Source organism: Eubalaena glacialis, chromosome 5, assembly GCF_028564815.1.
Source record: "Eubalaena glacialis isolate mEubGla1 chromosome 5, mEubGla1.1.hap2.+ XY, whole genome shotgun sequence".
Lineage (NCBI taxonomy): Eukaryota > Metazoa > Chordata > Mammalia > Artiodactyla > Balaenidae > Eubalaena > Eubalaena glacialis.
The window spans coordinates 83,289,310-83,303,759 of NC_083720.1; the positions used below are offsets into that span (position 1 = coordinate 83,289,310).

Consider the following 14,450-nt stretch of genomic DNA (forward strand, 5'->3'; position numbering starts at 1 on the left):
ATGATTAATGATGTTGAACATTCTTTCATGTGTTTGTTGGCAATTTGTATATCTTCTTTGGAGAAATGTCTATTTAGGTCTTCTGCCCATTTTTGGATTGGGTTGTTTGTTTTTTTGATATTGAGCTGCTTGTATGTTTTGGAGATTAATCCTTTGTCAGTTGCTTCATTTGCAAATATTTTCTCCCATTCTGAGGGTTGTCTTTTCGTTTTGTTTATGGTTTCCTTTGCTGTGCAAAAGATTTTAAGTTTCATTAGGTCCCATTGTTTATTTTTGTTTTTGATTCCATTTCTCTAGGAGGTGGATCAAAAAGGATCTTGCTGTGATTTATGTCATAGAGTGTTCTGCCTATGTTTTCCTCTAAGAGTTTTATAGTGTCTGGACTAACATTTAGATCTTTATTCCATTTTGAGTTTATTTTTGTGTATGGTGTTAGGGAGTGTTCTCATTTCATTCTTTTACATGTAGCTGTCCAGTTTTCCCAGCACCACTTATTGAAGAGGGTGTGTTTTCTCCATTGTATATTCTTGCCTCCTTTATCAAAGATAAGGTGACCATATGTGCATCGGTTTAACTCTGGGCTTTCTATCCTGTTCAACTAATCTATATTTCTATTTTTGTACCAGTACCATACTGACTTGATTACTGTAGCTTTGTAGTTGCTCTGAAGTCAGGGAGCCTGATTCCTCCAGCTCCGTTTTTCTTTCTCAAGATTGATTTGGCTATTTGGGGTGATTTGTGTTTCCATACAAATTGTGAAATTTTTTGTTCTAGTTCTGAGAAAAATGCCAGTGGTAGTTTGATAGAGATTGCATTGAATCTGTAGATTGCTTTAGGTAGTATAGTCATTTTCACACTGTTAATTCTTCCAATCCAAGAACATAGTATATCTCTCCATCTATTTGTATCATCTTTAATTTCTTTCATCAATGTCTTATAATTTTCTGCATACAGATCTTCTGTCACCTTAGGTAGGTTTATTCCTAGGTATTTTATTCTTTTTGTTGCAATGGTAAATGGGAGTGTTTTCTTAATTTCACTTTCAGATTTTTCATCATTAGTGTAGAGGAATGCAAAAGATTTCTGTGCATTAATTTTGTATCCTGCTACTTTAGCAAATTCATTGATTAGCTCTAGTAGTTTTCTGGTAGCATCTTTAGGATTCTCTATGTATAGTATCATGTCATCTGCAAACAGTGACAGCTTTACTTCTTCTTTTCCGATTTGGATTCCTTTTATTTCTTTTTCTTCTCTGATTGCTGTGGCTAAACCTTCCAAAACTATGTTGAATGATAGTGGTGAGAGTGGGCAACCCTGTCTTGTTCCTGATCTTAGAGGAAATGGTTTCAGTTTTTCACCATTGAGGACGATGTTGGCTGTGGGTTTGCCATATATGGCCTTTATTTTGTTGAGGTAAGTTCCCTCTAAGCCTACTTTCTGAAGGGTTTTTATCATAAATGGGTGTTGGATTTTGTCAAAAGATTTCTCTGCATCTATTGAGTTGATCATATGGATTTTCTCCTTCAATTTGTTAATATGGTGTATCACATTGATTGATTTGCATATATTGAAGAATCCTTGCATTCCTGGGATAAACCCCATTTGATCATGGTGTATGATCCTTTTAATGTGCTGTTGGATTCTGTTTGCTAGTAGTTTGTTGAGGGTATTTGCATCTATGTTCATCAGTGACACTGGCCTGTAGTTAGTTTTCTTTCTTTGTGACATCTCTGTCTCGTTTTGGTATCAGGGTGATGGTGGCCTCGTAGAATGAGTTTGGGAGTGTTCCTCCCTCTGCTATATTTTGGAAGAGTTTGAGAAGGATAGGTGTTAGCTCTTCCCTAAATGTTTGACAGAATTCGCCTGTGAAGCCATCTGGTCCTGGGCTTTTGTCTGTTGGAAGGTTTTTAATCAAAGTTTCTATTTTAGTGCTTGTGATTGGTCTGTTTGTATTTTCTATTTCTTCCTGGTTCAGTCTCGGAAGGTTGTGCATTTCTAAGAATTTGTCCATTTCTTCCAGGTTGTCCATTTTATTGGCATATAGTTGCTTGTAGTAATCTATCATGATCCTTTGTATTTCTACAGTGTCAGTTTTTATTCTCCTTTTTCATTTCTAATTCTATTGATTTGAGTCTTCTCCCTTTTTTTCTTGATGAGTCTGGCTAATGGTTCATAATTTTATTTATCTTCTCAAAGAACCAGCTTTTAGTTTTGTTGATCTTTGCTATCGCTTCCTTCATTTCTTTTTCATTTATTTCTGATCTGATCTTTATGATTTTTATCCTTCTACTAACTTTGGGTTTTTTTTTTTGTTTGTTTTTCTTTCTCTAATTGCTTTAGGTGTAACGTTAGATTGTTTATTTGAGATATTTCTTGTTTCTTGAGGTAGGATTGTATTGCTGTAAACTTCCCTCTCAGAACTGCTTTTGCTGCATCCCATAGGTTTTGGGTCATCGTGTTTTCACTGTCATTTGTTTCTAGGTATATTTTGATTTCTTCAGTGATCTCTTGGTTATTAAGTAGTGAATTGTTTAGCCTCCATGTGTTTGTATTTTTTTACAGATTTTTTTCATGTAATTGATATCTAGTCTCATAACGTTGTGGTCAGAAAAGATACTTGATAAAATTTCAATTTTCTTAAATTTACCAAGGCTTGATTTGTGACCCAAGATATGATCTATCCTGGAGAATGTTCCATGAGCACTTGCGAAGAAAGTGTATTGGTTGCTTTTGGATGGAATGTCGTATAAATATCAATTAAGTCCATCTTGTTTAATGTATCATTAAAAGCTTGTGTTTCCTATTTATTTTCATTTTGGATGATCTGTCCATTGGCGAAAGCGGGGTGTTAAAGTCCCCTACTATGATTGTGTTATTGTTGATTTCTCCTTTTATGGCTGTTAGTATTTGCCTTATGTATTGGGGTGCTCCTATGTTGGGTGCATAAATATTTACAATTTTTATATCTTCTTCTTGGATTGATCCCTTGATCATTATGGAGTGTCCTTCTTTGTCTCTTGTAATAGTCTTTATTTTAAAGTCTACTTGTCTGATATGAGAATTGCTACTTCAGCTTTCTTTTGATTTTCTTTTGCATGGAGTATCTTTTTCCATCGCCTCACTTTCAGTCTATATGTGTGCCTAGGTCTGAAGTGGGCCTCTTGTTGTCAGCATATGTATGGGACTTGTTTTATATCCATTCAGCCAGTCTGTGTCTTTCGGTTGGAGCATTTAATCCATTTATATTTAAGGTAATTATCTATATGTATGTTCCTATTACCATTTTCTTAATTGTTGTGGGTTTGTTATTGTAGGTCTTTTCCTTCTCTTGTGTTTCCTGCCTAGAGAAGTTCCTTTAGCATTTATTGTAAAGCTGGTTGGGTGGTGCTGAATTTTCTTAGTTTTGCTTGCCTGTAAAGGTTTTAATTTCTCTGTCGAATGTGAATGAGATCCTTGCTGGGTACAGTAATCTTGGTTGTAGGTTTTTCCCTTTCATCACTCTAAATATGTCCTGCCACTCCCTTCTGGCTTGCAGAGTTTCTGCTGAAAGGTCAGCTGTTAACCTTATGGGGATTCCCGTGTATGTAATTTTTTGTTTTCCCTTGCTGCTTTTAATATTTTTTCTGTGTATTTAATTTTTGATAGTTTGATTAATATGTGTCTTGGTGTGTTTCTCCTTGGATTTTTCCTGTATGGGACTCTCTGCTTCCTAGACTTGAGTAACTATTTCCTTTCCCATATTAGGAAGTTTTCAACTATAATCTCTTCAAATAATTTCTCAGTCCCTTTCTTTTTCTCTTCTTCTTCTGGGACCCCTATAATTTGAATGTTGGTGTGTTTAATGTTATCCCAGAGGTCTCTGAGACTGTCCTCAATTCTTTTCATTCTTTTTTCTTTATTCTGCTCTGCAGTCGTTATTTCCACTATTTTATCTTCCAGGTCACTTGTCCGTTCTTCTGCCTCAGTTATTCTGCTATTGATTCCTTCTAGAGAATTTTAAATTTCATTTATTGTGTTGTTCATCATTGTTTGTTTGCTCTTTAGTTCTTCTAGGTCCCTGTTAAACGTTTCTTGCATTTTCTCCATTCTATTTCCAAGATTTTGGATCATCTTAACTATCATTATTCTGAATTCTTTTTCAGGTAGACTGCCTATTTCCTCTTCATTTGTTAGGTCTGGTGGGTTTTTACCTTGCTCCTTCATCTGCTGTGTGTTTCTCTGTCTTCTCATTTTGCTTAACTTACCGTGTTTGGGGTCTCCTTTTCGCAGGCTGCAGGTTTGTAGTTCCTGGGTTTTTTTGGTGTCTGCCCCCAGTGGCTAATGTTGGTTCAGTGGCTTATGTAGGCTTCCTGGTGGAGGGGACTGGTGCCTGTGTTCTGGTGGATGAGACTGGATCTTGTCTTTCTGGTGGGCAGGTCCACGTCTGGTGGTGTGTTTTGGGGTATCTGTGACCTTATTATGATTTTAGGCAGCCTCTCTGCTAATGTTTGGGGTTGTGTTCCTGTTTTGCTAGTTGTTTGGCATAGGGTGTCCAGCACTGTAGCTTGCTGGTCATTGAGTGGAGCTGGGTCTTGACGTTGAGATGTAGATCTCTGGGAGATTTTCACCATTTGATATTACGTGGAGCTGGGAGGACTCTGGTGGACCAGTGTCCTGAAGTTGGCTCTCCCACCTCAGAGGCACAGCCCTGATGCCTAGGTGGAGCACCATTAGCCTGTCGTCCACACAGCTCAGAATAAAAGGGAGAAAAAAAGAAAGAAAGAAAGAAAAAGATAAAATAAAATAAAATAAAATGAAATAAAATAAAATAAAGTTATTAAAATTAAAAATAATTATTAAAAAAAGTTTAAAAAGTAATAAAAAAAAGAAAGAAAGAAAGAAAGAAGAGCGTAACCAAACCAAAAAACAAAGCCACCAATGATAAGAAGCCCTAAAAACTATACTAAAAAAAAAAGAAAAAACAGAAGAAGAAAAAAAAAAAACGGACAGACAGAACCCTGGGACAAATGCTAAAAGCACAGCTATACAGACGAAATCACACATGGAAGCATACGCATACACACTCACAAAAAGAGAAAAAGGAAAAAAGTATATATATCGTTGCTCCCAAAGTCCACCTCCTCAATTTGGGATGATTCGTTGTCTATTCAGGTATTCCACAGATGCAGGGTACATCAAGTTGATTGTGGAGATTTAATCCACTGCCCCTGAGGCTGCTGGGAGAGATTTCCCTTTCTCTTCTTTGTTTGCACAGCTCCTGTGGTTCAGCTTTGGATTTGGCCCCGCCTCTATGTGTAGGTCGCCTGAGAGCATCTGTTCTTCCCTCAGACAGGACAGGGTTAAAGTAGCAGCTGATTCGGGGGCTGTGGCTCACTCAGTCTGGGGGGAGGGAGGGGTACAGAGTGCAGGGCGAGCCTGAGGCGGCAGAGGCCAGCATGATGTTTCACCAGCTGAGGCACGCCATGTGTTCTCCTGGGGAAGTTGTCCTTAGATCACGGGACCCTGGCGGTGGTGGGCTGCACAGGCTCCTGAGAGGGGAGGTGTGGAGAGTGAACTGTGCTTGCACACAGGCTTCTTGGTGGCTGCAGCAGCAGCCTTAGCATCTCATGCCTGTCTCTGGGGTCTGCGCTGATAGCTGCGGCTTGCGCCTGTCTCCTTTAGGCGGTGCTCTTAATCCCCTCTCCTCGTGCACCAGGAAACAAAGAGGCAAGAAAAAGTCTCTTGCCTCTTCAGCAGCTCCAAACCTTTTCCTGGACACACTCCCAGCTAGCTGTGGTGCACTAGTCTCCTCAGGCTGTTTTCACGCAGCCAACCCCAGTCCTCTCCCTGGGATCTGACCGAAGCCCGAGCCTCAGCTCCCAGCCCCCGCCTGCCCCGGCGGGTGAGCAGATAAGCCTCTCGGGCTGGTGAGTGCTGGTTGGCACCAATCCTCTGTGCGGGAATCTCTCCGCTTTGCCCTCCGCACCCCTGTTGCTGCGCGCTCCTCTGTGGCTCTGAAGCTTCCCCCCGGCCACCCGTAGTCTCCGCCTGCGAAGGGGCTTCCTAGTGTGTGGAAACCTTTCCTCCTTCACAGCTCCCTCCCACTGGTGCAGGTCCCATCCCTATTTTGTCTCTGTTTTTCCTTTTGCCCTACCCAGGTATGTGGGGAGTTTCTTGCCTTTTGGGAGGTCTGAGGTCTTCTGCCAGCGTTCAGTAGGTGTTCTGTAGGAGTTGTTCCACATGTAGATGTATTTCTGATGTATTTCTGATCTCTACGTCTTCCTCTTCCGCCATCTTGAAGCTCCTCTGATTAAATAATTTTTAAGGTGCTTAGTTATGCTTCTTCTAGTTGTCAGTCTGAACTCAGGTTTGTTAGTAATCTAGCCATAGCATGAAGTGCATCTCTTAGGTAAAGCTTTTAACTGACCTATAATGAGGCATACAGTCCAGTGAACACTACAGTTACTTGATAAAGATCCATAATTGAGGATGATGATAAATTTTAACAGTATGAGTATCATAGAGTTTTTAAGAGTCCTAGAAATATTGCTAAATATAAGATTTGTAAATTAATGAGATAAGGAATCTTAAAAAGATAACCCCATTTACAACTTCCTAAGCATAACTTTTCATATATACCATTTTTGTCTTCTAACACATGTGATACTGAGCTTTCAAAAAAAGTCAGTGGAGAGAAATGAGTGTGATTTTGCCAACAATTGAAGACATGAGCTTAGGTCAATGCACAGAAATCTCACCTAAAAGTAACTATCCAAAACGGTATTTCTCCCTTGTTTTAAAAATTTCCTGTAGTTTTATTTATTGTGCATAGTAGCTCAATATATCCCTTCCACTGAAATTATCTTAGATTTGTATCACTTGCAATCTGTGATTATTTTTCAAAGTTTGTATTATGAACCCATTCTTTCCTGACTCTTTCTCTCTTTTTTCCCATTGATTCTTTTTTTTTTTTCTTGTTGTGATCTAGGCAAATTGTCTCCAATGAGACAAATGTTTATAAGATAAAGAAGATGCTGCTTGATGAGTTTCATGACTATGTTATAATTTCCCTGAATTTTCCCTGACTTGTATTAGTCAATATCTTAAAATAATAATGGAATCTAATTTGAAAGATACATAACCATAACGTGTTTGAGGATACCAATTTATTCTTTTAAGAGTTTGTTGAAAGACTCACTTAAGAATTTCAGAAAAGCCCAGAGTAGGTGGCTCATTATTTATATCAACCTTCAGATACAGATTTTTCTGAAAGACACTATTTTTCCACAATAATATAAAATATTGTTGAGTGGGAGGAATAGAACTTTCTTCAGTAAAGATTCTAAATATGTTTATTCAGAATGAGAGCATTCCTTGTTAATGTGTCACCCCATGAAGTACATTTCTCATAATACTGACAAGTTATAGAAAATATTAGGCCTTAGGAAATGAATTACAGAGTAGTTTCTTTTGAAGAGATCAATTCTCGAGATGGGTAAAAAGCAAGACTATTATGTTAAATAGTGATATAAACTATAGTATTTAATAAATGAGACTATCCCAGCTATCTGAAAGCTTTCTATGTATAGTTACCAACCTGTCTTTCAAATGGAAAATATTTGTGTTATTATTATGAATATTGTATTCCCTATGTCTATAATTTGGAATGGTATGTTTATTCAGTCTTAGCTTGATTAACTTTTGCCTTATTTTTCCAAGGTTGTACTGTATTTTTAAGCTTATAATGTGATTGTTTCTTAAAAAATAATTTTATAGAGGAATGGGTTTTTTAAAAAAACATAATCAATAAAGCAAGTATGAGTGAAATAAATTATTTACTTTCAGTTTGGAAGAGGTGAATAAAAAGTGCTTGGCCAATATCGTACCATTAATCTATTCTCTTTTCTCCTTTCTCTCTTTACTTCTCTCTCTCCAATAGAAGTGGAACAAAAAGGTAATTAAATACCTTTCATAAATTATATACTATTTATAGGCTAAGTTATTTAACAGTTTAACATCTAGTTAAAATAATTTTGTTATTAATTCTTATCTATTTTATGACAATTTATTTACTACTTCTGCTGCTCAACTTCACTTTAGTCTGTTGTACTGACCAGTGCTGGTTTGATTTTTTTAATCCTAAAACAGTTTAATAGTGTAAAATTTTCAACCGTGCATTCTATTCCTCTTTATTTAAGCAGTTAGAAAAACGGTAGATGGTTTTGGATAGTAACTGCTTTAGGTTTGTTTTTATTTCTATACTAGATAATTTTCCATAGCTCTGGTGTGGTTCCCCTGTTCCTTTCATTTTTAACTATTAGGGGAAAAGGGGAGATGGTTTTCTAAAATACCTTAAAATAAATTGCTTTAGTAACCAAGGGCTGATTATTAACTAACATAAAGTTTATATACAATTTTGACAATAATACCTCCCCATCCTTTATAATTATAGACATCATATTAGAATCCTGAGAAATTCTTCTAATAATCAATTTTATTATCGAGTATAATTTGATGATGGCCCTCTATCCTTGCTATGGAAGATTTTGATAGTTAACTTTCCCCCTAAACTTTTCATTTTTCCAAAATTAAAACTTTGGGCATTTTAATAATGTACTTTCCTTTTTAATAGTCTGTAAACCCTAGCTGAGTTTCATCTTAGATTGTTTTCCATTGGATGTAGGTTTATAGTTGTTGTTAAAGAGCTAATCACTAATACCAAGAGAATAATACTTTAATCATTAAAATATGGGTCAACATCCAAATTTCTTGTGATTTCCTAATTTCTCCTCCCAGTACACTTCTAATCATTTCAAACATAACAGTGGACTGCATGAGTATTTTTCAATGTGTTTGCTCTGCAAAAATATTGGAGCACTGTTTCCCATAGCAGGTTCAGCAGAACATTACGCCCCATCAGGCTCTGTAGAAAGGGTTCCACGATCAAATTAGTTTGTGAAATTTGCTCACCCTCCCCACTTCCATCTTGGAGATTCACTAATGTACCTCAGCTATTAGAATCCTGATATTATGTTTAATATGATATTTCTTAAACACATATGGCTAGGGATCCCTGGTTTCTTTCTGTGTAATATGTGGCTAAACCACTTAAAACAGGTGCTTCAAGAACCTCCCTTTGGGAAACATTGCTTTTTAGCCGCTTCATTACAGATCAATCAGCCAAGTTTTGTTTTTTTACCACCACTCATATGATGTGCTACTGAATCATACTAAAAATCAACTGAATCAGATAATTCCTGCCCATTTTCAGTCTGAAGTATGAGCAGCAAAATATTGTAGCAAGTAATCTTGTTTTTTAATGTTCTTCTCATGTAACAGTAAAAGGTACATGTTTTTAAGTTCCAATACTACTGTATTTAACAGGACATTTTTAACTGATTAAAATCTAGATCTTGGGTTCTTCTCTGTAACCTTTCACCTTTTCTTCTTTCTTTATTCCTTCTTCCCTTTCTTTTTCTTCCTTTCTCTTTTTCCTTCCAGTATCCATCCATCACTCATTTTTAATTGTGTGGGTTGCATGCTCTGTGTGTGCTATAGCAGCTTTAAGAGCTGTTTTCCTAGAAGGCTCAGTGGCCTGTATTACAGGGCTTTTCTTTTCCCTTATTATTATATTTTAATTACTATTGTATTTTCATATGCTTCTTAATAAATATAGAATAATTAATAGCATCAGAATGAAAACAATATCTTTAAAAATTCCAAATAAGATATATAAAACCATCACATATAAAAATTTATATTTGTTATATGTCTATAGAATACATAGACATAAGTCACATTTATATATATAGCATATCCAAAATTATTGTAACACACTTGCAAAGGTAAAAAGCAAAGGAAAGCACAGCCACTCTTTAAAAGGCCAAATTTTTTTAGCAAATGAAATCAAAATGATTATGAACAAATGTCAAAATTAATGTGGAAGACTACTTTATGTTCTCAGAAGAATACAGCAAAATAATTAAGTGGTGGTGGGTATTTCTTGTTAGAGTTGAATTCCATTTGGTGAAAAATAAGAATATATGACAAAATATTAAAATTAATACATTTATTATTTTGACTCTTTCCCTTCCAACAGTTTTTCTTTGTCCTGGACTACTAAAAGGAGTATACCAGAGTGAACATTTGTTTGAGTCCGACCACCAATCTGGGGCATGGTGCAAAGACCCTCTGCAGGCTTCTGACAAGATTTATTATATGCCCTGGACCCCCTACAGAACTGATACCCTGACTGAGTACTCATCCAAGGATGACTTCATTGCTGGAAGGCCAACTACAACCTACAAGCTCCCTCACAGGGTGGATGGCACAGGATTTGTAGTGTATGACGGAGCTTTGTTCTTCAATAAAGAGCGCACCAGGAACATAGTAAAGTTTGATTTGCGGACTAGGATAAAGAGTGGAGAGGCTATCATAGCAAACGCCAATTACCATGATACCTCCCCTTACCGTTGGGGAGGCAAATCTGACATAGACCTGGCAGTGGATGAGAATGGGCTATGGGTAATCTATGCAACAGAACAAAACAATGGTAAAATTGTCATTAGTCAGTTGAACCCTTACACCCTACGGATTGAAGGGACATGGGATACTGCATATGATAAAAGGTCAGCTTCCAACGCATTTATGATATGTGGGATTCTGTATGTGGTCAAATCTGTATATGAGGATGATGACAATGAGGCCACAGGGAATAAGATTGACTACATTTACAACACCGACCAAAGTAAGGATAGTTTGGTGGATGTACCCTTTCCCAATTCATACCAGTACATAGCAGCTGTGGATTACAATCCCAGGGACAACCTTCTTTATGTATGGAATAACTATCACGTCGTGAAATATTCTTTGGATTTTGGACCTCTGGATAGTAGATCAGGTAAGTTTGACTTTTGATGGTACTTTAAGGGGAAATATTTACAACTTGTTCTTAGTAAGTTGATTGTATATTTTGATTAGACATCCTTTTGTGGTCTTTCTTCTGGCCTGTGTATTGAAAGTTATTCATTGTCTTTTCAGCTAAAAAATCGTTGCTGTTAATCACTTTCAACTTTAAAAAAGTATAGACATAAGAAACTGACTCTTCCTCCCCTGTGCAGCTAGTCTCCAACCTTCAGCCCTTCTCTGAAGGGCATTTTCATTATCAGCTAGTTAGTTCTTTGTGTAGTGAAGTACACAAAACCTTTGCAAAAATAGAATGCCATCCCATCTAATTAATTGTGACATGCCCTGGGAAGTGCTCTCCACTTGGAAAATGTCAAAGGGTTGGCTTGATATAATTCTTCAGGAGGCCTGCACCAATATATTCAACTCACCAAGAGCATCATATATGACCACCCCTACTGGGAATATTGTCGGTTTGACTGTACATATGTCTGAGTGTATCTAATTAATACATACAGAAAAATGTTCATAACTGATACAGACAAAAAAATAGATCTCAATTTTATAAGAAACAGCAGTGCAAAACTCAGCTTTGAAAAAAATGAGACAAGCTTTAATTCCCATTCTTTAAAATTGTATTTTTCCTCTCTAGGACATACTGTTTACTTTTAATATTGTTTAAAGACAGTCATAAATTGCTTTATCTTTTATATTTCTATTTGCACAAGTGAGCAGAATTATCTTAGTCTAGAAGTTGAATTATTTTAACTAGCAATAATATTGTTCCTCCTGATAAAGTATAATGGAAAAGTAAGATATAGGTGTCTGAATTTTGATAGTAACGTAGCAATTCATAGTTTAATTTTTTTCTTCTAGTGCTTACATGTTAATATTTCTTATTTTCTGCATTGCTTTTACTAGCATGTCATTCTGCTTACTAACTTACTTCACTATATACATATCTTCTTATACAATTAGATTCTAAGTGCCATAGAGCCAGTAATCTTGCCTTACTCATCTTTTTATTATTTTTCATCTGACCATTATTTCTGCCTTCTTAGACACTAGTGTCATATATGGCATATAGAAAATAAAGGCTCAATAATTCTTTGTTGAATGAATGAATGGATGAATGAATGAATGCCTTTCCACTTCTCACTGTGATAGAATGTCAGATTGGGTGGCATTTTCTCTAATCCCTGTAAGAGTGACAGCAATTCTTTCCATGGCCAGCAATGCTGATATTATGTTGAATTGCTTTGTGTGGAAGGAGAAGCCTAATATGCAACAGCAGCAGAAGTAACTTCTCCTTACTAAGTTCTCAAAAATCTCGTAGACGTGGCTAACCTCTGTACAGGTAAGGTTTCTCAGTCCAGCACACCCTTCAATTAAAAACCTAAGCAAATCATCTGGAATACTCTGGGAAGACAGTTCTTTCAGATCTGTGATGTTCTTAAACCAAAGTTCATATTTTGGCAGTGAAAACTCTTGACGAGCGGTTCTTAGCCTTTTTTGACTTTTAATTGTAACTGGAGTAATTTCTAATTGCCTCCAAAGAAATAACATATAACTCACTGTCTTTTAATGTTCGTGAATAAGGGGCAGTAACATATATTAATTTTATTTATTGGAAAGATCATGCATTATTTTTGTTTAGAATAATAGATAAGTTAAAATTAATTAGCATTCCAGGTTTTGATTTGATGGACTGAAGCAAATTCTTAGCTTAGTTTTTATAAGTTATCCTTAAAGAAAAAGATGATACCGTAGCCTCATGTATTTAGAGACTTGCCAAAAAATATTTCTAACGTACATTAATAAAATTATGTGTGTATCCATATATATGACGTAATTGTCATTGTGGACATAGGAAAATTATACCACTCATTTAATTTTGTTTGTTTGTTTGATTATGGGAGTTAAATTATCAGCCATCTTGCCCACTTGTACTAGTGCTCCTATTTGTTAAAAGCACGCTTTTAAAGTGACAAACACTGAGAAATGATAAAGTTCAGCTTTTGAAACAAATTCCTAACTTAAGCCAGGAGATTCAGTTTTCACTCTTTTTAAATGACAGTGAAGCTCTCTTATGTTTTGCAAAGAGTGAGATTTCAGCTGTATTAAATTTGTATATATGATCACAAGAAAAATGATCAATTTTCATGCATGAATGCTCAAATTAAAAAGCTAGTACTTTGGTGTGGACTTAGCAGTTTAGAGGTAGAAAGCATAAGTGTAGAATAATAATAAGTGTACATTTTATGCATGAATATGAGAATTTCAGTTAGCATTAATGGAGGCTGTTCACCTTATTCTACACAAAGTTTCAACTGGGTGTTTCTCTTTAGTATAAATTACATTGACATTTTTCAAAGAAATTTCCTTTAATGAATTCTTATTACGGATCTTCTTATGTGTCTATGTATGGAAACCAACTTACTATAAATATGTTAGGGTCAAAAAGACTAATTCTAAGTCCATAGATCTATAGTATATTTTCTGTTGCTGTCTGTTGGAAGCAAGCTGAGTATTTTTGCTCTGATTTCAACTGAGCTCTAATCATTGAAAAGTCACACTTTTGAAGTTTTTATGTAAAGGGGTATCTGTGTTTTACTTCTACTGAATATTACTATTCTGTAAATTAAAAGTTCTGGGTGTTAGAAGTTGAGACAAATATGTTCTCTCAGATGTATAAAAATCCTCAGGTGAAGCATCCATGGAGGTGGCATACTGCTTCCGAACATGGGTCTGGGAGCCTGAAGGACTTGTGTTTTAATTCTGCCTCAGGTGCTTGTTTGACTATAGGCAGGCTACTGAGCCTCTTGGTCTTAGTTTCCTCAACTATAAAATGGAAAAAAAATAATACCTATCTTGGAAGATTATTGTTATGATATATGTAATAGGCATAGCAAAATTAACATAAAATCTACATGCCAACCCTACAAGGACCATTATTATCCATATTATCTGATTGAGGGGCTTAAGGCACTACAGCTTGTATAATTTATTTAAAAATTACTCAGCTATTAAAATGCAGCCCAACTTGAGATTCATGCTCCCTTCCACAACACTAGTAGTGGAAAGTATGCCTACTGAAGCTGTGTGTCTAGATGCGTTCACTTGACAGAAGTGATCTCAGTATCCCCATGTGCCAGACACTCTCCAGATGCAAATCTAATTTGTAGTTCTCATGATTAGATAATTACCATAGATCTGCACTCCAAACAATTGCCTCTATTTTTCAATGGTGAAATCATACTGTGTCAAGATTTGTTGAATAATTTAAGAAATAAATAAATGAATTATTTTATATATATATATTAAACCTTCTTATTCAGCATATTATGGGAATGGGAGTATTAGTCCTAACATTTGTTTTATTAAGATTACATGTATGCTTCTCGGGTAGTCCTCTTCACAGTTTGCCATGCACTCCTATGATCTAGAAATGTTATGTCACCCCATTTATTCCCCACACACCACCCATACCTACTTCTCCTCTTCACTCAGATTGTAGCAATATTTGGTAGCCTAAAGGAAGTTTAGTCTGTTAAAAAGTGCCAAAA

At 36.0% G+C, this 14,450-nt stretch overlaps 1 protein-coding gene across 8 annotated transcripts in view; it reads left to right on the plus strand.

The window, feature by feature from the left end:
- ADGRL3 (adhesion G protein-coupled receptor L3) overlaps positions 1-14,450 on the plus strand; it is an 858,517-nt gene that overhangs the window by 538,321 nt on the left and 305,746 nt on the right. For all 8 annotated transcript variants that reach the window (XM_061192347.1, XM_061192340.1, XM_061192343.1 and 5 more), the window contains one exon: positions 10,079-10,879. In XM_061192347.1, coding sequence (XP_061048330.1) covers positions 10,079-10,879 — 801 coding nt within the window. The remainder of the gene's footprint in view (positions 1-10,078; positions 10,880-14,450) is intronic.